The 27304-nt window shown below is 45.2% G+C and overlaps 1 protein-coding gene across 1 annotated transcript; it reads left to right on the top strand.

Annotated features, from left to right (window-relative positions):
• The first annotated feature begins 298 nt into the window (after nt 1-298).
• LOC136476230 (CLP protease regulatory subunit CLPX1, mitochondrial-like) lies at nt 299-11393 on the top strand. Its single transcript, XM_066473991.1, has 15 exons — nt 299-870; nt 1247-1308; nt 1389-1489; nt 2061-2140; nt 2820-2870; nt 3866-3940; nt 4025-4102; nt 4879-4935; nt 6166-6236; nt 6325-6424; nt 6574-6678; nt 8123-8185; nt 8277-8399; nt 10525-10683; nt 11120-11393. The coding sequence occupies exons 1-15, from the start codon at nt 394-396 to the stop codon at nt 11192-11194; spliced, it is 1677 nt and encodes a 558-aa protein (XP_066330088.1). The 5' UTR covers nt 299-393; the 3' UTR covers nt 11195-11393.
• The last annotated feature ends 15911 nt before the right edge of the window (nt 11394-27304 follow it).

Here is a 27304-nt window from a genome sequence, read left to right as displayed (position 1 = left end):
GCTGCTCAACAGCCTGCTGGCCTACACCATCGCCATGTTCGCGGTCTACTTCGGGTTTCGTCGGGCACGACAAAGGAGCTTCGTCGGGGATGGACGCCGCGTCCGGAACAAGACGAAGATGGGCGCCCTCGCTGCGTCGGGCATAGACACGGAAGCTGCGTCCGGACGGACGGGGACGTCAGACGCTAGTGCTGCCGGCCAGAGCCCTGCCCCTCTCCCTCGTACCGTTGACACGGACCGCTACAGACTACAGTCCAGCAACCAGTTGGGCAACCCAAGCTTCGAGTCCAAAAATGAAAAATCCACAGATATTTGGGCTGCTTCCATTCGATTCATTCATTCCACTCCAGACTCCACCCCCTTCCCCGCACGAAACCCCCAACCCACTCTTCCATGTCAGCCGCCGTCCGCTCCCGTGCCGCGCTTTCCGCCGCGCGCCGCATCCACGCAGGCCTCGTTGCGGAGCAGAAGCAGCAGGGCGGCAACAACCCTGGCGCCCTTCGCCGACCTTGGACCCTCTTCCGGCGCCAGCAGCAGCAGCAGCAGGAGCAGAGCCACGTTCCCCGCGCCGCCGCTCCTGTCCTGGACGCCGTCGCTGACCACAGGGCCGGCGGCTCGGACGTTGGGGAGCCCCCAGAGATCTGGCGCCAGCCCGGAGAAGCCCCTGTCGCGCCCGCCGGTGCGGGCGCCGTCGGGAGGATTGACGTGGTTAGGGTTGCGGCCCCCGGTGGGGAAGGCTTTGATGGGAAGGACGGGTCCGGCGAAAGCGGGGGTTGGGGCGGTTCTAACCTGGGACGACGGTTTCCCACGCCCAAGGAGATTTGCCGTGGGCTCGACAAGTTTGTCATCGGCCAGCAGCGAGCCAAGAAGGTAAATACTAAACCTCTCGGAGATTTTGTATCTGTTTTTATCTGATTGGAGTTATCTGTTTGGTATCTACTCAGGTCCAATACATGTGTTTTACCCATTAATATCTCTGGAATTTCTTTAGAATATAGTCATTTGAAAGTATCTGTGATGGCTAATCTACTAACACCCATCTGCATGTATCAAATGTTAATACTTCTGTGCATATTGATTGTCGAAGTTTCTAAAGTTTCACCATGTATCCCTAAGCGTTTTATGCGATGTGGATCACCACACAGGCAGCAAGTTGTATTACTTCATATTTGTTCTCCTACCATTTTAGTGACCCTAGGCTATTTTTCAGATTGTTTAATAACCCTGTTTTTCTCTCTTAATGCAGGTGTTGTCAGTAGCAGTTTATAATCACTATAAAAGGATCTATTCTGAGTCACTCACCAGCAGGTAGGTTTTTGTGTAAACATCAGTTTTCTGAGAGCTGTGTAGCATCAGGTGGTAAATTGGACAGATCATGTGGGCTGCAGGTCTGCTTCAGATTGTAGCGAGAGCGATTCTTGCGCGACTGACACTGACATGGTAGAGCTTGAGAAAAGCAATATTCTTGTCATGGGGCCAACGGGCTCGGGTACATGCTCTGACCTTTGACTACGTTAATGTTGTATTTTGCAATCATCTAATACTGTCCATAAATAGAAAATGCGTCGAAATTAATCATATACTTAAAAACTTCGTTTTGCACAGTCATTTCTCTCTTTTTTCTCTGTTCATGCAGCTATGCTAACTCTGTTTTATTAGAAAGTGTTTTAGCTTTGTAGAGACATGCATGTCTAAAACAAGCAACTATTGTGGTGGTTATTAACACACTGCATATTAACCATGCAATCATGCACCTAACGTAAAGTGATATGCTATATGTGGTAGAATTTCAAGCAATCCAAGTAGTACACATTTGAGATATTCTGAACAACAGGTGAAGGTATTATATGATGTCTGATTTATTTGAATTTGAAATTGAATTTTCATCTTCTTTTCTCTCTTAAAATAATTGGTACATTCTGGTTGGATGAAATAAAATATGCGATAGTATTGCTGTTGAGTATCCACCTTTCATTTAACTTGTTTTATGCAATCATAATCTTGTGGTCCTTATGTTATGAATGTCTTACTTATTATTCTAAAATCTTTCCCAAAGTCAGGGAAAACATTGCTGGCAAAAACACTAGCAAGATTTGTGAACGTGCCCTTTGTTATAGCTGATGCGACAACCCTCACTCAGGTATACTGAATTATGTCTGTTTATTAATTCATTAACTTTGTTCCTGCTGTTAGTCCAGTACGTAGTTTGTGTATGGATTTTGTTCGTGCTACAAATTTAAGAGCACATGATTATAATTTTAGTATCTTTAAGTATCATGTTTGTTATTATCCTTATACTTAATTATGATTTTGTTAATTCAGAACTTCGTTCTTACTGTTATTCCAGTGTACCAGTCCGATATTTAGTTCCTGCTACAAATTAAAGAGCAAATGATTATAATCTTACCATCTTTAAGTTTCATGTTTCTAATCCCTTCTTTGCTGACATTGAGAATAATATCCTGATATTTAAAACCATTGTGTATGCTCTTGTGAAGGTTTCATCTGTTCGATTCATATTTTATGATTTGTGATCCAGTTCTTTATTCCACTGGAGAGTTGTAGTTGATTGTTTGCTATTTTTTTATACGATTTTTTTTTTCTTGGACAGCTGCTCTTTTCATGGAGTGGATATTATGGCACTAGCATATACTTCTTTTACTAACTTTTCTTGCATAAGATCTTTGATTATGATCTGTATAACTAATACTTCTGTTTGAGAGTGTTGCGCTTGCACCAGCTTCATAGACTTCGTGTGTTCAACTGTTGGTGCTCAGAAGTTCACCTTAGTTTGACTGTCTTTTTCCCCATTTTTGTAGGCTGGATATGTTGGCGAGGATGTTGAATCTATTTTGTATAAGCTCCTAGCGGTACCTCTCAACTCTGAACTCTCTATTTATATATGGACCTTGCATTTTAGTCCTTTCTGCATTGTGATTCTAACTTGAACTAGAGAACCTTCTCCCCTCCCCCACCCCCTATTTTTGCTCTTGAGACCTTTTTGCATGATAATAATTGAGCTCTAGAGGATTTAAGCAAGTACCAAAAGTTCAAAACTAGAGGTTGTGTTCTCAAAGGGAAAAATAGTGAAAGCACTTATTTTAGGTTACACCTGTCATTGCAAAGCCGAGGTCATGTGCTGTTATGTGCATTGGACCGGCCCTGTTGGGGAATGGGCACTGAGATGGTCAATTCCCTTCCTCACGTGAAGATAGGATTAGAGTTGAGTTTGTTATCTTCTGGATATAGGTTGTTAGGACTTGGAGTAGATTAGATCCTTCCTTAGGAGTCAAGTATAAACATCTCTATGTGAAGAGAGATCCAACTCTCAAAGTAAGCACAACAATAATCTAGTTCTCTTATGTTCATCCCCTAACAGCCATCCTTCAGTGTTGTCTATCCTGTCATGGACATGGGATGGGACATGGCATATGAATTATGTGAAGATCGTAAAAATTTATATAAAGTATAAACTTTGGATTTGTCTCCAAGCCAGGTAGAGTGAAGCATACAAACAAAAATAGAAGTGAAGTATGTTTATCGATGCTTCTGCTACTAATTATATTGGAGAAAGCCATAAAAGTTTAAATACAGAACCATGCTTAAAAGTTTAAATACAGAACCATGCTTGGGTTACCAGCTAGATAGGAAAGTGCAACAGTTGCCAACAACTAGCCTATTACATTGCAGCAATATTGACTACATTCGAAATACCATTGTTGCTAGGGACAAAGTTCCTCAGACAGTTGATCATGGATTCAGTCAGCTTGTGCACTCGAGCTTCATCCTTTTCCTTTAGCATCGCACTCCACTTTGTTTACCGATGCTTCTACTCACCTTTTTACGTTTCTCTTTTGCACACTAGGCTGCTGATTTTGACGTAGCTGCTGCCCAGCAAGGAATCGTCTATATTGATGAAGTTGATAAAATAACAAAGAAGGTTTGTTCATAAGTTAATTTAGGCATCTGTCATACATTTTACCCTTTTTTTCCCTCTTATATGTCTGATTGCAATGCTTTTCAGGCTGAAAGCATCAATCTTAGCAGAGATGTTTCAGGTGAAGGTGTGCAACAAGCACTGTTGAAAATGCTTGAAGGAACGGTAAGTTTGTCAACCTTTGAAGCTTTCCATTAGTAATTTTTATGCTCGGGGAGCTCCTGTAGAAGAAACAAACCTAGTGATTATTTATCATTTTGCGCTTTTTATCTTTTTGGAGAGATTTTCATAGTTGTTGATGTGGAGTGGAGTCAATTTCCAATGGATTGCCATTATAGAATATACTAGCCATAGTTTAAAAACAGTCTAACAAATCTGATTTGGTTGATTTGTTTTTGGTAGTGATACGCGATCTGGTCTAGGCTATGCTAGTATGCTGTTCCAAAACCAATTGTTTGCTTTTAATCCTATGTTGAACTTTAAGCTATACAGTACAAATACCATTGAATAATGCATTAAAATCCCATTTTCTAGCATGTAAGGGGTCCCGGTATATGAATTTGTAACTTGTACAAAACACTTTGTTTGCAGCAAATAACTGATTTGTTTCTGAGCAGTGCAAAATGAACTGCATAGGCTGGGTCGCTATTAATATTAACTTATTAAAGGAATTATGGTAGTGTATTTAAGGAATTTTTGAAAGCATCATTTTTAGCAGACAACAGCTTATTCAGTTCCATGTTTTAGTGGCAAATAAGCTGTTCAAAACTTCAAATTCCCTTTTTTATTCCTTTTCGGTAATTATTAAGTTTGTAAGTGTCTTTTTGGTCCAATTTGTGAGATAGTGTCTTCTATGCTTCGTAATGCAATATATGTAAGATGCATGACAACATAATTTCTTATTTATCTTCTTACAAGTTATGTTTATGCTGTCAAGATAGGTTGTTAGTGTTCCTGAGAAAGGGGCCAGAAGGCACCCAAGAGGTGACAATATCCAGGTATCCTTCCATGCAAGCTGCTCTTTGGTAGTTATCAGAAATCAGAGTAATACTAGTACACTGTTTATGTTCCCTGTACATACTAGGAGGATAAATGTTCTCTTGCTGAGTAGTGAAAACAATAGTTTTGTTGTTATTCTCATGCAAAAATATTTTGGATTGTCTGGTGGTGTTCTTGTTATCCTCTGTGATGTGTACCACGGGATCGAAAGCAGGGCATGCCCAATTTTTTATGATTACTTTTCCTTTTGAAGTTAGAAATGTTAATACGTTATTTAGTGTATTCACAGAATTTGAAAAACGCAAGCCAGAGGAAACAATTAAACACATGAGGACAATAGAGCATGAGAAATTGACAGTTAGTGATACTGCTGTTATGTCGTTTGGTATTGATAATAGCATGTGTCCGAGGTATTGTTTAGTATCTTTCATGTTCTTTTTCATCTATAACATTTGATGTTTTAAATAGCGGGGTAAACCATTTAGCGGTCGCTACCTCTAGATGCTAAGAGGCACATAATGAGCTAATAGTGGCATTAACAATTTAGTGGAATTAAAAAAAAAAACATTCACTTATCAACTCGTCACAACTCACAGCATGCATGCACGTGGGCCTATTTGTACCTGGTCTATAGCAGCAAGCCTCGATACTCCTTGGTTGCCTACTGCTTTGCTCCCAGGCCACTACATCGATACAGCTTTCGGCCCGCAACTGCTGGTCCACACCCCACGCTTGCATGGTCTGCTGGCCTGGGCAGGAGCTGCTTTTGCTACCAGCGCAGTCATGTGGCTGCTGACCCAGCATACTCATGCTACAACCAGCCATGGCATTACCATCACTAAACTCCAACATCCACTACGGCATTTAGTGGCGCTAATCACCGCAATAGTGAGTGTAGCTTCAGTAGCAGAAGAAAGGACCATATTTACAGGAGGTCCTCTGGGACACTAGCACCGCTATTTGAAAAAGTGATAACATTTGAGTCAATGCTTATGATCCCTCGTCAACTTTAGAAAAGAAGAGATTAATTTGAAGAGTAATTTTTTTCCCATATCCCTTTCACTTGTAACATGTTAAACAAGAACCATTATTTTTTTATCCTGACATACAAGCGAGCCAAAAGGCTTGTTTATTAGTACTTGCATATGTTTTCATCAGTGTTCAGTCAATAGCTAGACCCGCAAGAGAAAAATATGCAGATTTTGATGTTCATTTGTCTTGCATTGCAGATTGATACAAAAAACATTCTCTTCATCTGCGGTGGTGCTTTTGTGGACTTGGAGAAAACTATTTCGGAAAGGTTGTGGACAGTCTTTGTGTTTTATGTTTTGGACTTGTGATATCACAAGCTTTTAATAACCAAGGTTTGCCCTGTTTTTTTTTTCTAGGAGACATGATTCTTCAATTGGTTTCCGAGCGCAGGTTCGTTCAAATATGCGATCTGGTGGTGTCATAAATGCTGAGATCACATCATCGCTACTGGAATCAGTGAGTAAAAATTAGAAAATGACTTCCATGTAGTATTCTCTGCTGGCCGTTGGCTCCTTTCCAAATAATATCGCTATTGTCTTCTGCTTTGCTTTCATGCTAGGGTCTTCATAGTTTTTTTTGTAATTATTTGGACGCTATTTCTGCAGGTTGAAAGTGGTGATCTCATTGCATATGGACTAATCCCAGAGTTTGTTGGTAGATTTCCAATTCTTGTTAGTCTATCCTCCCTCAGTGAAGATCAGCTTGTTGAGGTAACTTTATCATTCATGCACACCTTTATCACTTTCATGTAACAGGCTCAGCTTCCATTTAGTGGTGTTCTTAAGATAGCCCCTATATTTTGTTTGTTGCCACTATTTCAGTGCATTTGGCCTGTTCGCTTGAACTTATCAGCTGGCTTATCAGCTAGAATCTACAGTATTTTTCTCTCACAATAAAACAGCTTCAGCCGGCTTTAATACCAGCCGAACAGGCCCACCCCATGCATATTTCAATTTAGTTATTTATGCAAAGTTGATCAGATGCATGGTTGAATCTATTATTAGATTTGTACCAGATGTACCTGTTACGAATAAAGAGAGACTCAACTGGATTGATACTATTGAGGCCCAAAGGGGGACAATATATAGAGTACATAGGGGAAACCGTAGACTAGGGAGATTACACTAATGCCCTTTGACTATTATACCTTAACACCCCCTCTCAAATGCAACGTGAATGCAATGTCGTTGCATTTGAAGAGTGGGTGTTAAGGTATAATAGTCAAAAGGCATTAGTGTAATCTCCCTAGTCTAGGGTTTCCCCTATGTACTCTATATATTGTCCCCCTTTGGGCCTCAATAGTGTCAATCCAGTTGAGTCTCTCTTTATTCGTAACATGGTACCAAAGCTCTACGTTTTCGATCTAACATTGCATTTGAAGAGTGGGTGTTAAGGTATAATAGTCAAAGGGCATTAGTGTAATCTCCCTAGTCTAGGGTTTCCCCTATGTACTCTATATATAGTCCCCCTTTGGGCCTCAATATCTATTAATCCAGTTTAGTCTCCCTTTATTTGTAACAGTACCATCATCCGGGACAGATTCTGGAATTGGCATGCACTATGCCAAGACCTTGGTGATTACAGGCTAGTGTTAGCAATTATACCAAAGATGACTACTGTACTGACAGGGGGCTCCTGTATGTTGTCCTAACGATTGCTTACTTGTTACTTTATTAGTTAGGGCTAGGTTGTCTTATTACTAGGGAAAATATTGAGATCATCTGAAAAAAAAAATCTGTAAAATCACTATCCATTACGCGCTATCATCTTTCAAGGCTTGCTTCTGCATATCATACAACAACAACAACAACATAGCCTTTCAGTCCCAAGCAAGTTGGGGTAGGCTAGAGTTGAAACCCACCAAGAGCCCCAAGTCACGGTTCAGGCACTACGCCCCAACGGTTTTCTTTCGGGTTTCATCTCCATTTGAATGGCTAGATTTAATGTTGGCTCGCCACGCCTATCACAACCCTCCTCCTTTACCAGGGCTTGGGACCTGCTATGTTGAGACAACATAGGCGGAGTTTGCTTCTGCATATCATAAATTTTGCAAAATGCAAATGTTATCTTCATATATTTATTGAACACTCTTTGTTCCTAGGTACACAACTTATATTACCTTCAAAGCTAACACAGCTGTGCTCCTCTCTGTAGGTTCTCACAGAGCCAAAGAATGCCCTTGGCAGGCAGTATACCAAGTTGTTTGAAATGAATGATGTAAGAATTTGTTTGAAATTCTGTTGTCTTGAATTATGTAATATGCACCTTAATGCCCGTGTATTTATCTTACAACTTGATTGTTACTTAGGTCAAATTGCATTTTACGGAAGAGGCTTTACGGCTTATTGCCAAAAGAGCAATAGCGAAGAATACTGGGGCTCGTGGTTTGAGGTCCATATTAGAAAGTATATTGACAGAAGCTATGTATGAGGTATACACTCTTCTCCCACCGGCAACATTGTGAAATTCATTAATTGGGTTAGGAAAACCGTTTAGTAGGAGATTTGTTGCAGCACATTGGCAAACATGCAGTACTGGTGTGATGAGTAGTAATAATTTTGTTCTTACTTTTTTGAAGTTTCTGTCTCTAAGATTGTACAATAAAAAGGGGGAAAAAGACTTAGAGCCTCTAATAGCATGTACATCCATATCCATTTGTGCCAAGAAGCCACGGGAGAGAAATTAGTTAGCACCCGTGCTAAGAAATGTGAGCGACTAAGTATGGATGCGAATGCTAGAATGCATGGTATCAATGCTAAGGTTTGCTACTGGTGCTAAGGCTACTTTTTCTAACAAAACTAAATATTCTAAATTACCTGAGCAGCTATTAAGGGGTGCTAAAGTACACCTGAGCAGCTATTAAGGAGTGCTAAAGTAATAACGTAGAGGTAACTAAGAGAGAGATGATGCTAGATAACTACCTTTTGCACCTAAATCAAGAGGTAAGTGGAAGTGCACATGGCCTCCTAGTGGGTTTGGTGACCTAATGACAAGTAATTTAGGAACTAACCATGTGAATGAAATCTTATGAACAACATAATAGAGCAAATGGTTGGCTATGGATGCTCAACGATTCCTCAAAATGAAAAGGATGACATGGAACTCAATGATGTGTTTATTTGTTTTATATTTTGAATTTGAGTTTAGGAAATGCCATACTGTAAAGAGCGATGTGATTCTAAACGACTTAGGGTAGAAACAGTGCTCAAAATATCTAAGATATCCTATGAGAGATACAAAGAGCACAACACATGCACTTCGGTCAATGTTTTAGATCTTATAGTGCTACTTCTGGCATGTCCGGAAGTTCTAGACTCCGGAAGTTTTGCTAGGGTTTGGAAGTTTGACGAATGTGGTGGGGAGTATAAATATCTCTCCCCATCTTCTCTAATGGCCAACCACTCCATTATTGCGACCTACCTTGTGACAAAAGCCCTCTTGAGCATTCATAGCACTCTTCTCACCACTCATCTTTGATTCTTTTGAGGGATCTGGTGAAAGATTGAGAGAGGAGAATGGAAAGTGGTAGAGAAACTCAAACCCATCATTTGAGCACATGTTGGATTCACATTTGTTAGTCTTGGGGCTTTGTCCTTAGACGGCTAGGCGTCGCTAGTGAAGCTCTGGGAGGTTTATATTACCCTTGATTTCTAGTGGATTTATTGTGCTTGACCTCCGTGGTCGCTTGAGAGGAGGATTGGAGTTGAAAGAGACTCTAGAGTCTAGACCTTTGTGGTCACCTCAACAACGAGGACATAGGCATGCCTTGGTGGTGTGGCCGAACCTCGGAATAAATTGTTGTCTCGTGTCCTTGTTGTTGTGGTTTCGTTTGGTTTGACCTTCCCCTTTCTCTCTTGCGTTGATCTTTAATATTTCCAATCGATCTTTCTTAGTGACGTTTCATGTCAAGGGAAAGGGTACAAAGGGGGTCTACCAGTCATAAGGATGTGGTAATTTGGCGATCTAGTTTCCGTTGAGATTTGGTGCTGGTTTCGTAGGTCTTTGGAACTTCCAGACAAAATCTTCATAGAGTTCCGGACTTGGCTAATCCGCTACTTGATGTGTGAACGAATTTCCTTTCAGTGAGATGTACATGCTCTAACTGTGCTTATTGGATCATACAAATCCATAATTAAAAACAAACCTAAGTCCCTATTCAAGAAAATGAGCCTAAAGCTAACCAATGTGCGTAGCCATATTACTGTTACCGTGGCAACTAAAATCCATTCTTGGTATGTCTCTTCATGTTTCTTGAAGCTAAATATTTTTAGGTCTGGGATACCCTAGTATCTATTCAAGTATTAACTGAACCTAAGGATTTGGATCCAAATTGCAGCAATCCAATTAGGCCTAGGCCTTCGTAGTGAACCAAAAACCATCAAATTGGCACCACATTTTTTTATTGTTAAAGGAAAATTGATGTTAGTTGTCTTGCATTGAATTATATTCTTGGTGGATGATTTGTATCATTGTGATGTTCAGTTAGCTTAGAATGCGTTTTGTCACAATATTCCATGAGTCATTTTTCCACTGTTCTGAATAAAATTTTCTAACAGATTCCAGAGACGCGAACTGGAAAAGATAAAATAGATGCTGTGGTTGTTGATGAGGAGTCTGTTGGATCTGCAAATCAGCATGGAATTGGAGCTAAGATTCTTTGCGGAGAAAGAGCTTTGGATCTCTATCTGGCCAAGCACAGTAATAAAGAATCAACGGTACATATCATTTTAATTTTAATTTTCACATAAATCGACTGCATTGTATAGTTGAATCAAAATGAAGGGCTGGTCATCTTACCTATTGGCTGATTGACATGTAGTGTTTTACAGAGCAGTTACGAGATATGTTCATGTCATTGTTATTTTTTATGATGGGCTAGAGGCATGGTATTATTTTTCAAGCAGGGCATCTCCACAATCACTTAAAATATTAAGAAATACCCATGTCTATGTTTCGTTAGTCATAAAATTCCTTATGCATAGTGGTGTACGTGCAAATGTACAAAGTGGTCAATGTGCCTAACCAATTAGTGAAGTGACCGGGCACTTGATGGACACTTAACATAAATAAATTCACTTGCATTGATGAAAAAAAATATTTAGGTTCTGGGACGTTGATTTGCTGTTCTTACGCGGCTTGTTATTTTTGCAGGGTCAACACCAGGAGAGATCGAACGGGGAATCTGAGATTGATACAGAAGCCCCCTCTCGAGTGGTCAGCATGTAGAGGGTTCCTGGCAACAATAATTATGTATATAAATAACGTGTTGTCGGCCTTGTAACTGTAGCCAATTCAAATGTAAAGTCGGGCCATATAAATTCATCATGTATAAGGCCGGCGCAGGGGTTGTATGTTGAATTTGGGGGGACTGAAGCTTGATCTTGCAGACTTTACGTTCAAGGAAAGTAATGGGGATAGCTTTGCATCTTTGGGCAAATCAAGGAGGGAGGGGAGGGTAGGGCAAATTACCGAAATTCGTGAAATTTTGAACCCTGCGTCCGACTGCCTGGCTAGGGCAACGATCGAAACAGCTCTAGTGGCTCCTGACAAAGCTGGCCCCATTGGTCGGTGGCGCAACCTAGCGGCCCCACCGAGCGACACCATGGTCCTGCCACCACACGTGCCCAGCACACGAACAAAGTTCACGTCCCATGTAGACATCCGGCCCAACAAAGCACAAAGGACACGTCCAGTGGGATTTAAGCCCAATTCATCCACTTTGCAACCTTTTTGGTAAAATAGTGCGATGGGCCGCTCCGGTGGCCCAAATCTGGTGCACATTGCTGTGCAATGTGTGGATCAACTTTCAAACTTGGCGACTCCCGTGCGAAGGCCGCCTGGCGGTCTGACCATGAGCTTCGCTTGGGCCAATCTAGCAGGCCACGGCCCAACTCCACACTAAAGGCCACATTGGGCACCTTCGATGCCTGGCGGTCCGACCGCCAGAACTCCTTCGGTAGCCCAACATGATCTTTTCTTCACCTTTTCAAATGTATCAACTCTCAACTGTTTTCACCAACTTGTGCACGTGAGTTAGCATTTTTCAAAATATTTTTCAAGGCATTTTCTCATAATCCCACCACGTCACTAGGCTTAATGCATATGCAATGTTAATCCCACCCAGTGGCACTAGATAACCATCTTAACTCTAGAGCTCCCTTCTTAATAATACAATTATCTATCCTAAACCCGATCACGCACTCTATTGCATCTTGATCGGCAAAACCGACACCCTAGCTTATACCTTTCCTTTCAATCCATAGGGTTTTCTTTTTCTTCGTTTCCAAATATTGAGCATTTGATCATCTTGTGGCCTCCTCCTCCATCACCTCCAAGGATGCCATCTTGCTCAACCCTTGGTGTCGAGTTCATAAACCCGAGTCCCTCATGGACCTGCTTCTCAGCAAAAGCTCGCCCAACAGACGACGTTGCGAACGACGCGCAACTCCTGGGCCGACCCAAATACCTAACGACGGGCCAGAAGGGCGATCAAATCTTCGACCAAAAGGCCTGGCCAAGGAGGAACGACGCTCGCTTCCGACTCCGGCCCGCCTCTCCGACCAGAAGACCTGGCTAGGAGGAACGGCGCTCGCTTCCAACTCCGGCCCGCCTCTTCGACCGGAAGGCCTCGCTTCTGACTCTGTCCCGCCTCTCCGATCGGAAGGCCTGACCGAGGAGGAACAATGCTTGCTTCCGACTCTGGCACGCTTCTCCGATCGGAAGGCCTGGCCAACGTCGCTTCCGACTCTGACCTGCGTCTTCGATCGGGGATGCACTAAACCTCTGCTTATAGCTCTTCTTCGACTAGCACAGTCGGAGCGGACTAGGACCAACCGACCGGGGACGCCCGCTTGGTGAGGACCCAGGAAACGAGCGGACCAAGTAAGGCAGGGCGCACAAGTCAACCGCAATACCAATGACCGTACCTTAAACACCTATAGCACAGTACCGACAGGGCATATCAGAAGGGTGCCCTGCCACCTTCCAGGCATGTCAGAGCCCCAATAGTGTTGTGGGCACCGACATTTACCATACAGTGTTGTGGGCGCCCTCAACTCCCATACCAGGCAAACACGGTAAAACCACCCACATGCCTCTGGGCATCAACAGTGTGGTAGGCGCCGACATCTGCCATACCAGAAGAAGACAACGGAACCTCCCATATGCATCTGACATTAACAGTATTGTGGGTGCCTACAACCATCTTGTACCCGACGGCGTGGGCAACAAGACTTAGTAGCATACGTACGCGCTCTCTCTCTCTCCCTTTCTCTTGTAAGGCCGTCCCCTTCATCTATAAAAGGGGATGCGCTCTCTCCCAATAGGGAGGACTCTCAGACGAGGTCTTGAATGATTCAAACGACCAACGATCGATTCACCCTCTATTAGCTTTAGACACTCTAAAGCTACATAGAGCACATGCTCGAATACTTAGCGCATGTAGGAGCTCCCATCACTCTCGGCCCTTCGGTCCAGAGTCCGACCAGACCTCTTGAACCCCCCATCTTACTCCCTTCCATTTGTAACCCCACAACAAACTTTGAGCACTTGGGCTCAGGAATAAAGTCATCAACCGACTCAAACTGGACGTAGGGCACGTTGCCTAAACCAGTATAAACCTTATGTCATTGAGTGCTAGGCCACATCCGATCACAACGTATGACAAAACTACAAATATTTAAGTGTTGGTCACTTTCTGCACCGACAGTTGGCGTCGTCCGTGGGGAGGATGCCGTACATTCACGCTTTTGGTCATCGGATGGCCCACCTTTTTGCCATCTTCGCCATGGCGGGCTCAAGCGATACGACTCGCTTTGGCTCACTGGAGTTTCCTGCACTCCCACCTGTTAGGATGTGGGATCCTCCCGTCTTCGAGCCATCCTAGGCCTTCCTCTTTGGAAGCCTAGACTTCATCATCGACTGGCTCGACGTACTACACCTCTGCGAGGAGGCACTTGTTCCGGCGCCCGTCGGAGGGGCACCCTCCGTCGGCTCTAGGACTCCCGGCGATTTCAACAATGAGGCGCCTACACTTCGCTCCGAGCCCACGCTAGGCTCAAACCCAACTGTGAGTAACGTATGCTTTGTTCTTTACTTGCTTTTTACTATTTTCCACCGATTCTCTAGAGGGACCCCGTTGTCCCTATCACGACCGCCATGTGACTGGTTCCTCTATGGCCTCGAGTCCCCCGCGGACACATACACCTGGGGGTTCCAAAGGATGCTGGCGCCACCCCCTCTCACATCTGAATTCATGGGGATGGCGAGCTATGCTCCTGCCTCTTTTCACGACCTCATGGATGATGATGTTGAGAGCGACGGCTCCAGCGTCGGCGACGTCGTGGCACCTAGCCACCCTCTATCTTGGGAGTGCGCTATGGCGGACGCTCCAGGACAGCCGCCGGTGGTGGTGGAGTCTCTTCAGACCCACACACCTCCGGACCCTCGCGTGGATGCCCTCGTGTGTGCCTAGGCTCACGGCGAGGAGCTACGACAAAGGCGTAGAACTAGCCGCCACCTGCGCCGGCACGCTCGGCGCACCACGATGTGCCCTGGGCGCGTAACCCGACGAGCGGCGCCCGGGGTCACGCCCGCCAGGTCCAGCACAACATCATGGATGGGGGAAATGATCTCCCATAGTTCGCTCGGGCCGGCCAGAACATCACCACAGTAGCAATGCTTCTACGCGGCCTTCCCGAGTTGGACAACCCCTAGGAACAGGCGATCCACCGGAACCTCCGGGCACTGGTGGAAATCGCCACCGTTCGATAGGTGGAAAGCTCCGCGTCACGCCACTGACTTGCGGCATCTTTCCCTACCGGGGGAATGGGGGTGCACCAGTCCAACCACTCTATCTGCTCACCACTACGGCCATGGGGCATGGAACAGGAGGGCGCGACTGCACCACAGCCTGACCTGGCACCTGCTCCACACCGACCGCCTATGCATGAACACCTCAGGCCGATCCAAGACGCTCACAGTGTCATCAGCAACCGGTGTCAGGCCCGACATGGTGATGACGTCCATCGGGCGGTGGTAAGAGCATGCGACACAGGCTCCGGTCGAACCATAGAAGGGACCGGTGAAACGCACCCTAGATGCGGTCACCAACCCAACGATCGGAGTCCTAGCCTGGATGGCCCGGGACCAGGGGCCTTTGGCCAGCGCATCCAAAGAGCGTCGTTCCCATAGCGCTTCCGGCCGCCCACCAACATCGCCAAGTATACTAGAGAGATGAACCCCGGTATATGGCTCGAAGACTTCTAGCTCACCTGCCGAGCCAGAGGAGTGGGTGATGACCACTTCATCATCCAGTACCTCCCCATCTACATGGGGGAACATGTTCGAGCGTGGCTCGAATTCCTCTCACATGACTGCATCATGACTGGGCGAACCTCAAGAGGGTCTTCATCGGAAACTTCTAGGGGACGTATGTCCACCCTAGAAACTCCTAGGACCTCAAGAGCTACCAGCAGGTGCCCAATGAGTCCCTACGGGACTACATCCGTAGGTTCTCAAAGCGGTGCAACTCCCTTCTTGATGTCATCGATGCGAACATCATCAACGCATTCCTCTCTGGGACAACCTACGAGTCCCTGATCCACAAGCTTGGCTGCCTGAAGCCTCGTACCACCCACGACCTGCTTGACGTTGCCATGAACCACGCCTCCAGTGAGGAGGCGATTGGAGCGGTCTTCAACGAAGGCTAGGACAAGGGCAAGGCCAAGCGCGAGGACCAAGACGAGGGCCCCTCCACATGGAGGGGCAAGAAGAATAAGAAGGATCGGCGCCGACCGGCCGACTCTACGTTGGTCACCGTGGCTGATCACGCGGGCAAGCAGCCCCAGTAGGGCCTGCCTGACCACTTCGACAAGCTCATGGATAGCCCATGCACCAACCACGCCTACCCCGTCAAACACCTCTATAAGGATTGCGAGCTCCTCAAGTGCTTCCTACGACAGGCCAGCAGGCCGAAAGAAGGAAAGGGCAAGGAGGCGACAGCCAAGAGAGGGGGCATGGCGAGCAAGGATGGGGACGGCTTTCCCGATCTCGAGGAATGCATCATGATCTTCGGGGGGTCTGATGTCGTCTACTCCAAGCGCTAGCACAAAGTGCGCTACAGAGAGGCAAGCGTCGCCGAAACGGTCATCTCCACCTTCCTCCGTGAAAGGATCAAGATGCCCAAGAGGGGGGTGAATTGGGCTAATTCTAAATTTTCTTGCAAAAATTAAATCCTACGGTTAGCCCAATTAACCCCTTGTGCCTAGAAAAGTGTTCCTAATAATCTAACGCACAAAGGACTTGCAACCTATGTTCCAAACTTACTTTAGCATGGCAATTCTATGAATGTAAGAACAAGTATTGAATTGCTCAAAGTAAATGCTCAATGTAAATTGAGAGAGAGGAACGCGGCGATGTTTTGCCGAGGTATCGGAGAGTCGCCACTCCCCACTATTCCTCGTTGGAGCACCCGCATAAGGGTGTAGCTCCCCCTTGATCTGCGCAAGGATCAAGTGCTCTCTACGGGTTGATTCTTTGACACTCCGTCGCGGTGAATCACCCAAAACCGCTCACAACTTGAGTTGGGTCACCCACAAGCTCCGCCGGGTGATCACCAAGCTCCCAATCACCACCAAGCCATCTAGGTGATGGCGATCACCAAGAGTAACAAGCACGAACTCTCACTTGACCACTCAAAGCCTAATGAGAATGGTGGATGCACACTTTGCTTCTTTTGATTCACTAATGTGGCTACTCTCTTGGATTCACGAATCTCAATCACCTCACTAGGACCTTGCTCTTCTTGGCACTCACAAACATGTTTCTCAGCTATTGGAATGAGCAACAGTGACTCCACGCACGAGTGGAGCTTCTATTTATAAGGCAGCCTAAAAAACGAACTGTTATGTGCCTCTACGGGGTGACTGGACGCTCCAGTCATGTTGACCGGACGCTCCAGTCAGTTCAACCCGCACACTAGTGTTTAAGTGTTGACCAAACGCTGTCAGGGTCCAATCACCACTGACCGGACGCGTCCGATCGCATTAAACCCTCACTGGATGCTTACTATACTCGATTGGACGCTAGATCCTCAGGGTCCGGTCAGTATTGACCGGACACGTCCAGTCGCAGATTTCCTTCTCTAGAACCTTACTGGAGTCGACCGGACGCTGCCTCTCAGCGTCCGGTCACTTGACCACTCCAGCATCCGGTCACACCGAATGCAATCTCCTTGATCAGATATACTGACCGAACCCTGCGGCCAGCGTCCGGTCGCACCGGAGCCAGCATCCGATCAGCATTTGACCCTCCATTCACTTCCAACTCTCGAACATATGTGAATGAAGTTTGCTCCATTGGACCATAGGGCTATTGTGGAGCTACCTAGTGCTAGTTTTAACAAGTGTGCACCACACCTAACTCACTAGACTCATCTAGGTCAAGCTACCCGTCCATACCCCCCTTAATAGTATGGCCAAAGGAAAAACATAGTCCTAAACTACTCTAAGTGTCACTCCAACTCCAATCGACACTTAGAACTAGTCATCCTTAACCTTGTTGTCCATCCTTTGAAAACTAAAACGATTTCCATCGTAGGGGCATGACAACCTTGATTGCCCAATTGATCTCCATTACCATGACCTAACTTAATTGCCTCTACAAAACACATGTTAGTCATAGTAATCTTGTATTGTCATTAATCACTGAAACCCAACAAGGGGCCTAGATGCTTTCAATCTCCCCCTTTTTGATGATTGATGACAATACCACCTCGAGTATGTGAAAGAGTGAGGTTTTTGTTATGCTTGGTTCATATAAGCTTTTGTCAATAAAAACAAAAGAGTTAGGCAAGCTTATATGACCCAAGCAAACATGATGTACTCAAAAGATATGAAATAAGCATGAGTACAAGTAGTAAAGCTCGTTTGCATCGGAGTATAAACACGGAAGGAAAGCAAATGAGCATTGCACAGGTGATATGACATATAAAGGAATTCAAAGTAGAGAGCACACATGTCATAAGTCACAATCACGTAGATATCACTATCACATAGATATAATAGTAAACATGGATGCATAATGTATCACGCATAATGTATCACACACATAGAACTCCAAATGTATATAATAAGCTAAAATAGATAACTAGCTCCCCCCTAAAAGTTGCTCCCCCTAAGTCTACATACTCGAACCCTCTCCCCCTTTAGCGTCAAACACCAAAACCTAAGGGTCGGTCGGTGGGGCTGCAGTGGACGAGCCAGGCGCTGAGGTACGAGGAGCAAGATGAAACTAGGCACCATCATCATCGGACCCTGAGCTCTATACTAACTGACCCTCTATGGCTGGAAGTGTCTCTGAAGTGGTCTGGGTCTAAGCTGGGGCAGGTGCGGCCTATGATGCTGCTGGTACGTCTGTCGTAGGATCAGAAGAGGCGACAGATGAAGGGAGCCTCTGAGTAGTCACGGCGACAGGGGCTGCAATAGAAGGACCGGCGGTATGCATATGTGACGGTGTAGGCATGCCTGTCAACTCATTGAAAGATGCTCCAAGACTCCTGGAGACTGACGTGTCAGGCACAAATAGCGAGGATGACTGATCCGATGAGAAGCCCATATGATATGGTGTGAACTATGGGGCTACCACTGGCGAGGATAACCACTAGGACACCTGTACTATGGGAGAGGCAAACGGAGCTAGAGGCTGTCCCTGACTCTGAAGCCCACTGGGCTGTACTGCTGGAGTCGTCGAAGTGGTGGTAGGCTGAGCAAGCTGGGGTGAAGGCTGTGGCTATGGAGCCCCAAGTGCTATTACTACATGCTGCATAAATCCCATAAGCTGCTGCTGCATGAGTAACTGCTGCTGATGCATCTGCTGCTACTGCTGTTGGAGGATCTGCTGCTGTCGCTGGAACTCGTCCCAACGAGCCTAAAACTATGTAAAGTTTACAACGGTCTCCTATGCCTGTCATACCTGATCCTGCTGCATCCACTCAAGAATAGCAATCAAAGTAGGGTCCGTCTACGGTGCAGGTGGAGCTGAGCTAGAACTATCGGCCTCTACATCGTGTTTGCATGGAGGCATATGAGGGATAGGCTGGTAGTCATCATCCGAACTATCACTAGACTCGGTCCTCTCCTCCTGAGCCTCAAGCTCCTTCTCCTCAGTAGCGGCTATGCCTCTGATAATCTCGTCCTACTGAGCTGCGTACTCTGGTACATCTGGACGATGACGAGGATGAGTGGGAGCCTATGGTGTGCTATGCCTGATCCTCTGTGCCATGTTATAAGCTGGAAACTCTGTGGTGGCACCTTTGTACTCTGCAACCATCTCAGGTGTCCTGACTTGCACAGCCTTAAGTATAAGGAATGTGATCCAATGTGCATAAAGAAGCTGCCTGCGACCCTTGAAGTCCTCATCTATAGTATTCTCCATCTCTGATAGAAGGAGGTCCTAAATATCGAACACAGTCTGCTGCATCAGGGCATTGAGGAGCCAAAGCTATAGGCGAGTCAGACCCTCTCTATATCCCAACCTAGGAAGAAGTGTCCTCCTGATGATAGCCTCTAGCACTCAAGCTATAGGAGTAAGGTCACTAGGGTTCCTCTTCGACCCCTCACCAAAGGGCTCCTTGAAGCAATGTCGCACAAGATCAGTAGGGGGCACCAAACCTCCATGAGGACGCCTGGGAGGCTCTTGCTGTCCATAACACACCTCATGTAACCTGACAGGCTGCTCTTGTAGCCTCAGTATCTCCCTGGCCCTAAAACTCATCACCCTGTAGTCTCTGCCTCTGAATGCAAAGTGTATGAAGTTATGATACGGGTCAACATAGAGCGAAGCATAGAACTACCGAACCCAAGATGGTACATACAATCCTGTCCGGCCAATCAGATCTGTCAACCCTGGCAAATATGATAAGTAGGGGTGGATATGCTCTCCGGCTGCTACCACAATAGCCTCAATACTGCAGACTCTCTAAGATCGAAAGACTGCCCCACTGTTCAGATATGCATTATAGAAGTCTTCCTGGAGTGGTGTATAGAAACCCTCTGCTGCTCTCTCATCCCTCCTCGGAGAAAACCATACCTCAAACTCTACAAACCTCAGCTGTCGAACCTGCTTGGTTGTGGCGGCCCTCAAGTCAAGATGTACCACTGGAGGCGGACCCTATGGTCTAGGCGGTGGACGCGATCCCCTCCGCTGTGTCGGCGGCCTCGGTGAGACTGGAACATGGGTACGACCAGAGCGGCGTAGCTATGGCTAGGGTGCCTGCTCGGTCTCCTCAGCCTGTTGGCCCTCCTGAGTCTCCTGAGCTGGCTAAAGCTCTGCTGGTGGGGGCTCCTGCTGTGGCTCCTGCTGAGACTCCCCCTGAGGCTGAGGCTCCTCAATAGCCAGATGACGTCCTGCCATCATGACAGTCCTAGGTGGACCACCATGAAGATGCTCAACCTCCTCAACTACTGCCCTCTGTGCTGGTGTAAGCTGCTGATCTACAATGACAACACCACTGCGAGCACCGCCTCTCTCGGCACGCTCTACGGCCTCAGCGACTGCTGCTGCTCTTGATGTCTCTGCATCAGGATACTTGCGCTTCTTTGATGTAACCTGCTTCGTCGCCTTGCCTTTGGTTCCTACGAGCAAGCGAGGCAGGGGCCTCCGATCGTCATCTCCTGGACCACCACCAATGTTCTTGGTGCGAGCCATCTGATCTGACAAGAGAAAAACTGCCGCTGACAAGATCAACTGTCTATTGACACTTTCGAGGCTTGGCCTCGGTCCGTACTTGCGAGCTTGGCTCCGAGTTAACTGACAACTGCACCTATCACCTCAACGGCACCGACTCGCTGCACGATGGAATAGATGGATATACAAGTAAATACGATATATCTAATAGATGCGAAACCCTATGAGAGCAAGCAATGTAGGTATGAAATTGAATCGACTGGCTTGCTACCTGACGAAATGGCAATCCGATGAAAAGAGAAGTGACATGCGGGGGAAACACCGGAACCGCTAGGGTTAGGATTCGCGATGAATCGATGGCCCTAGTTGCAATTTAGGTCAAAGCATTGAAAACGATCTAGATCAAACGAAGAGGATGCTAGGGCATGGCCTTACCGATGCTGTGAGAGCTTTGCAGTGACTCGGCGGCAAGGGAGCACGGTAGGCGCGCGAGAAGTGGACGGCGACGGAGCTCTACGTGGTGGCTCAGTGGCGCTCGGTGCTCAGGAACGACACGGCGCTAGGGCTGGCGCGACACGGGGAGGCGCTGATGATGCTGGACCAGATGCCGGCGCACGCGGGTGGCTGGAGATGGCGTGGACGCACGAGCGTGGCGGTGCGAGGTGCTCGGCGTGGGTAGTGCAGTGCGGGCAGTGCATGGAGCTAAACGGTGGCTAGGGCATGGGATTAGGCGGTCATGGAACAGGTCAGCAAGGTATGGCTCGCGCAATTAAATAGGGTCCCCCTGACGTAACAAGAAAGGAAACGGGTATGGAGTCCTAAAGCCGCACAAGATCTACTGACCGGACGCTCCGGTGGTAGCGACCGGACGCTACCACCTAGCGTCCGGTCGATTCCAGAGAGGTCCAATTCCTCTGGAATCGCGATCGAACGTGTCCGGTGGACACCGACCAGACGCAGCCAGTGTCCGGTCAACCTAGCCTTCGTCTTCATCACACGACCGGACGCTAAGACATCTTCTGACCAGACGCTGAAAGACAGAGTCCGGTCACTCCTTTGCAGCGAGTTCACCTCCTATGAACTGACCGGACGCTGGACTACAGAGTCCGGTGCAGCGTCCGGTCACTCTTTTCTAGCAAATCTTCAATGTTCCTCCACGCTGCCTGTTCCCAATCAAGTCCCAACTTAAATAAGATCCAAATAAACACCAATTGGGACTAATGTGAGTGACCTCTCTCAAACCCTCAAGTTTTTCAAAATATTTTGCCTTAGGCTATAATTCTTTTTTTAAGAAAATAGGCAATAAGAGGGCAAATGGTACAAAATGACAAAACAACATCTATGCATATGCAATACTTTGTAAGTAAATCTAGTTGCTTGTCAAGATTGATCCAAGGTTAAGCTTCTTCACACGCTTTTCGGCGGTTATCTTAACCATGTTAGACAAGCCCTATATGCATTATCAAAAAATTAAACATGTTGTATATTACAATGAATGCAAGGGACAACACAAGCTCAATTTTTAGTGAAGTTACTAAAATCAAGTACATTGAGCTCATTTCGCAATCTACAAAATGTGGCCTCATCTAGCGGTTTAGTGAAGATATCCGCTAATTGATCTTCGGTTCTTACACCTTCTAGTGATATATCATTTTTAGCAACATGATCTCTTAGAAAGTGATGGCGGATATCTATGTGCTTGGTGCGAGAGTGTTGAACTGGATTATTTGCAAGTTTTGCTGCACTTTCATTGTCGCACAAAAGAGGTACCTTTTCTAGAACTACACCATAGTCTAGCAAAGTTTGTTTCATGTATAATATTTGTGCACAACAAGCACCCGCGGCAATGTATTCCGCTTCGGCGGTGGACAAAGCCACACTATTTTGTTTCTTGGAGGACCAAGACACAAGTGATCTACCAAGCAAATGGCACCCTTTGGATGTGCTCTTTCTATCAACTTTGCAATCGGCATAATCCAAATCAGAATAGCCAACTAATTCAAATATAGCTCCTTTGGGATACCAAAGGCCAATGCTTGGTGTGTGCTTAAGATACCTAAGGATTCTTTTTACGGTAATTAAATGTGTTTCCTTAGGATTAGCTTGAAATCTAGCACACATACACACACTAAACATGATGTCGGGCCTAGATGCGGTTAAATATAACAAGCTACCAATCATGGAATGGTAGAGAGTTTGATCAACCGGGTTACCTCCCTCATCTAGGTTGAGATGTCCATTGGTAGGCATTGGTGTCTTAATTGGCTTACATTCATCCATATTGAATCTCTTGAGAAGATCTTTTGTGTATTTCTCTTGAGAGATGAAGATGCCTTCTTTCATTTGCTTGACTTGAAAACCAAGAAAGAATGTAAGCTCACCAATCATGGACATCTCGAACTCCTTCGACATCAATTCACCAAATTCTTTGCATGAGTCTTCATTTGATGATCCAAAGATGATATCATCAACATATACTTGACAAATGAAGATATGTCCATCAAGCTTCTTGGTGAATAGTGTGGTGTCGACTTTCCCAATGGTGAAGCCCTTCTTAATGAGGAAGTCCCGAAGGCGCTCATACCAAGCTCTTGGGGCTTGCTTAAGCCCATATAGTGCCTTGGACAACCTATAAACATGATTAGGATATCTAGGGTCTTCAAACCCGGGAGGTTGATCAACATAGACTAGTTCATTAATAAAGCCATTTAAAAATGCACTTTTCACATCCATTTGATATAGTTTCATTTCATGATGTGATGCATATGCAAGAAGGATACGGATGGCTTCTAATCTTGCAACCGGTGCAAAGGTCTCTCCAAAATCCAAACCTTCAACTTGAGAGAACCCCTTTGCAACTAGTCTTGCCTTGTTCCTCACAACAACACCTTGATCATCTTGCTTGTTGCGGAACACCCACTTTGTTCCAATGACTCTTGCACCTTTTGGTCGCTCTTCAAGAGTCCAAACTTCATTGCGAGTGAAGTTGTTCAACTCTTCATGCATGGCATTTATCCAATCTAGATCTTTAAGAGCTTCTTCTACCTTGGTAGGCTCATAGCAAGAGACAAAAGAGTGATGAGCAATAAATGAAGCAAGTTTTTGAGATCGAGTCATTACACCCTTTGATGGACTCCCTATGATGAGATCTTGTGGATGATCTTGTAGGAGAGGTGTATTTCTTCTATTGACCACTTGAGGAGGTGGTTGTGGAGCATCAACATCTTGTGCTTGTACCACCATTTGCTCATGGGAGATATGAGTATCTTCATTTTCTACTCTCCCATCTTTTTCACCATCTTGTGGCACACTTGAAGAAGGTTGATCAATGACTTGTACATCATCTTCATCATCTTTTGGCTTGATGTCTCCCACCGGAATATTCTTCATAGCCTCTCTCAATGGTTCATCACCTACATCATCAAGATTCTCATGTGCTCCTTGGGAGCCGTTAGATTCATCAAATTCCACATCATATGTTTCTTCAACCAAGCCGGTGGCATGATTAAATACTCTATATGCTTTGGACTTTGATGAGTAACCAACAAGAAAACCAATATCACAATGTCTTTGGAACTTCCCTAGGTGTTGCCGCTTCTTGTAGTGTAGCATTTGCAACCAAACAACCTAAAGAAGGAGACGTCTGGCTTCTTCCCATTGAGCAACTCATAAGGTATCTTGCCAAGGAACTTTTGAAGGAATAAGCGGTTTGATGCATAGCATGCGGTGTTGATTGCTTCCGCCCATAGAGCTTCAGGGGTGTTGTACTCATCTAGCATTGTCCTTGCAAGAGTGATCAAGGTCCGGTTCTTCCTCTCAACTACACCATTTTGTTGAGGAGTATAGGTTGCAGAGACTTCATGCTTGATCCCAACTTCATCACAATAAGCTTCAATGTTTGTGTTGTTAAATTCTTTTTCATTGTCATTTCTTATCTTCTTGAGCTTTACTTCAAATTCATTTTGAGCTCTCTTGGCAAACTTCTTGAAACAAGATGCAACTTCGGATTTGTCATGAAGAAAGAATACCCATGTATACCTGGAATAGTCATCAACAATCACAAGACAATAGAGATTCCCTCCCAAACTTTTGTATGTTGTTGGTCCAAATAAATCCATGTGTAGGAGTTCTAGCAGTCTTGTGGTTGACATGAAAGCTTTTGTTGGATGGGTATTTGCAACTTGCTTGCCGGCTTGACATGCACTACAAAGCTTGTCCTTTTCAAACTTCACATCCTTCAACCCTCTCACCAAATCATTCTTCATTAGCTTCTTGAGTGAAATCATACCAACATGAGCAAGTCTTCTATGCTATAGCCACCCAAGTGTTGTTTTGGTGAATAGGCAAGTCTTCAAATTTACATCTTCGGAGGTGAAGTCCACTAGATATAAGTTGTTATATCTAAATCCATTGAATATCACCTGATTATCATCTACCTTGGATACAACAACCTCCTTCTCGGTGAACAAGCATTGGAAGCCAAGATCACATAATTGTCCAACGGATAGCAAGTTGAAGCTCAATGAAGCAACATAGAGCACTTTGGAGATGGAATGATCATTTGATATTGCCACTTTGCCCAATCCTTAAACATTGCCATTTGAGTTATCTCCAAATGTTATTTTCTCTTGTCCATCTACCTCTTCATCTAGTGAGGTGAACATACGAGGATCACCGGTCATATGTTGAGTGCAACCACTATCAATAACCCAATGACTTCCACCGGTCTTGTAGTTCACCTACACACAAGAGATTCAAGCTTTAGGAATCCAAACTTGTTGAGGGCCATTCACCTTCTCAACAAGTGACTTAGCCACCCAAATCTTCTTAGGCCTATTCTTGTTAGAGGGTCCTAAGAACATGACTTTCATCTTTCCACTAGAATCCTTTCTAAGCATGTAGTGAGCATTGAAGGCAAATGGTCTAGCATGCTTAGGCAAGGGTTGTGGTGGTGGAGTTTAGCACTCATGAGCAAAGTAGCCTTCTTGTCCACACTCAAAACATCTCTTTGGCTTTGGCTTTGGCTTTGATTGTTGTTGTTGAACTTGAGCCTTCTTCTTTTCTACACTTGCCACATATCCAATGCCACTTCTATCCATCTTCATGACGGTGTTCATGAGTAGCTCACTTTGGAGGTGCTTGCCTCTAGCAAACTTGCTCAACCCAATCTTGAGATGCTCTTTCTCCAACTTGAGCTTCTTATTTTCTTCCTTTAGAGCATCATCTTTCTTCTCTTCTTTGAGCTTCTTGTTTTCTTCTTTGAGCTTCTCATTCTCAATGATCAACTCTTTGTCATGATCAAGAGTTTCTAGCACAATAGTGTTGTGGCTTTTCATCTCTTCAAGATCTTTCATGAGCTTTTCATTTGTATTCTTGAGCTTGACATATTCATCATAGTCATTGCACTCAACCACTTTCTTGCCTTTGCCACTAGATCCTTGCTCAATGCTCTCATCAATCAAATCATCACATGATGTAGCTATATCAATCTTAACAACATAGTTAGTAGCATCATGTGGCTCATTTGGTAAAAATTCTTGAGCAATAATAAGAGTATCATGATTGATCTTAAGAGTTGTATACTCATCTTTTAGCTTGTTGTGGCTAGTGATGAGCTCATTGTACACCCACTCAAGTTTATCATGTTTATCTTTAAGCTCTTTCTTAGAAGATTTGAGCTCCTTGAGTTTGGATGATATAGCATCATTAGTTTCTCTAAGCTCATCATTAGCCTTTTCCAATGTATCGCACTTTGCTAAGAGTGAATCATTTTTAGCATCAAGCTTTTCATTTTTATCTCTACTCTTTCTAATGATCTTAGTGTATTTTCTTAGTATTTTTAGCATCAAGCTAATTCTAAATTTTCTTGCAATAATTAAATCCTACGGTTAGCCCAATTAACCCCTTGTGCCTAGAAAAGTGTTCCTAATAATCTAACGTACAAAGGACTTGTAACATATGTTCCAAACTTACTTTAGCATGGTAATTCTATGAATGTAAGAACAAGTATTGAATTGCTCAAAGTAAATGCTCAATGTAAATTGAGAGAGAGGAATGCGGCGATGTTTTACCGAGCTATCGGAGAGTCGCCACTCCCCACTAGTTCTCGTTGGAGCACCCGCTCAAGGGTGTAGCTCTCCCTTGATCCACGCAAGGATCAAGTGCTCTCTATGGGTTGATTCTTCGACACTCCGTCGTGGCGAATCACCCAAAACTGCTCACAACTTGAGTTGGGTCACCCACAAGCTCCGCCGGGTGATCACCAAGCTCCCAATCACCACCAAGCCATCTAGGTGATGGCGATCACCAAGAGTAATAAGCATGAACTCTCACTTGACCACTCAAAGCCTAATGAGAACGGTGGATGCACACTTTGCTACTCTTGATTCACTAATGAGGCTACTCTCTTGGATTCACGAATCTCAATCACCTCACTAGGACCTTGCTCTTCTTGGCACTCACAAATGTGTTTCTCAGCTGTTGGAATGAGCAAAAGTGACTCCACACACGAGTAGAGCTTCTATTTATAAGGCAGCCTGAAAAACAAACCATTATGTGCCTCTGTGGGATGACCGGACGCTCTGATCATGTTGACCGGACGCTCCGGTCAGTTCAACCCGCACACCAGTGTTTAAGTGTTGACCGAACGCT

Source organism: Miscanthus floridulus, chromosome 8, assembly GCF_019320115.1.
Source record: "Miscanthus floridulus cultivar M001 chromosome 8, ASM1932011v1, whole genome shotgun sequence".
Lineage (NCBI taxonomy): Eukaryota > Viridiplantae > Streptophyta > Magnoliopsida > Poales > Poaceae > Miscanthus > Miscanthus floridulus.
This window is presented reverse-complemented; position numbering and strand designations above follow the sequence as displayed.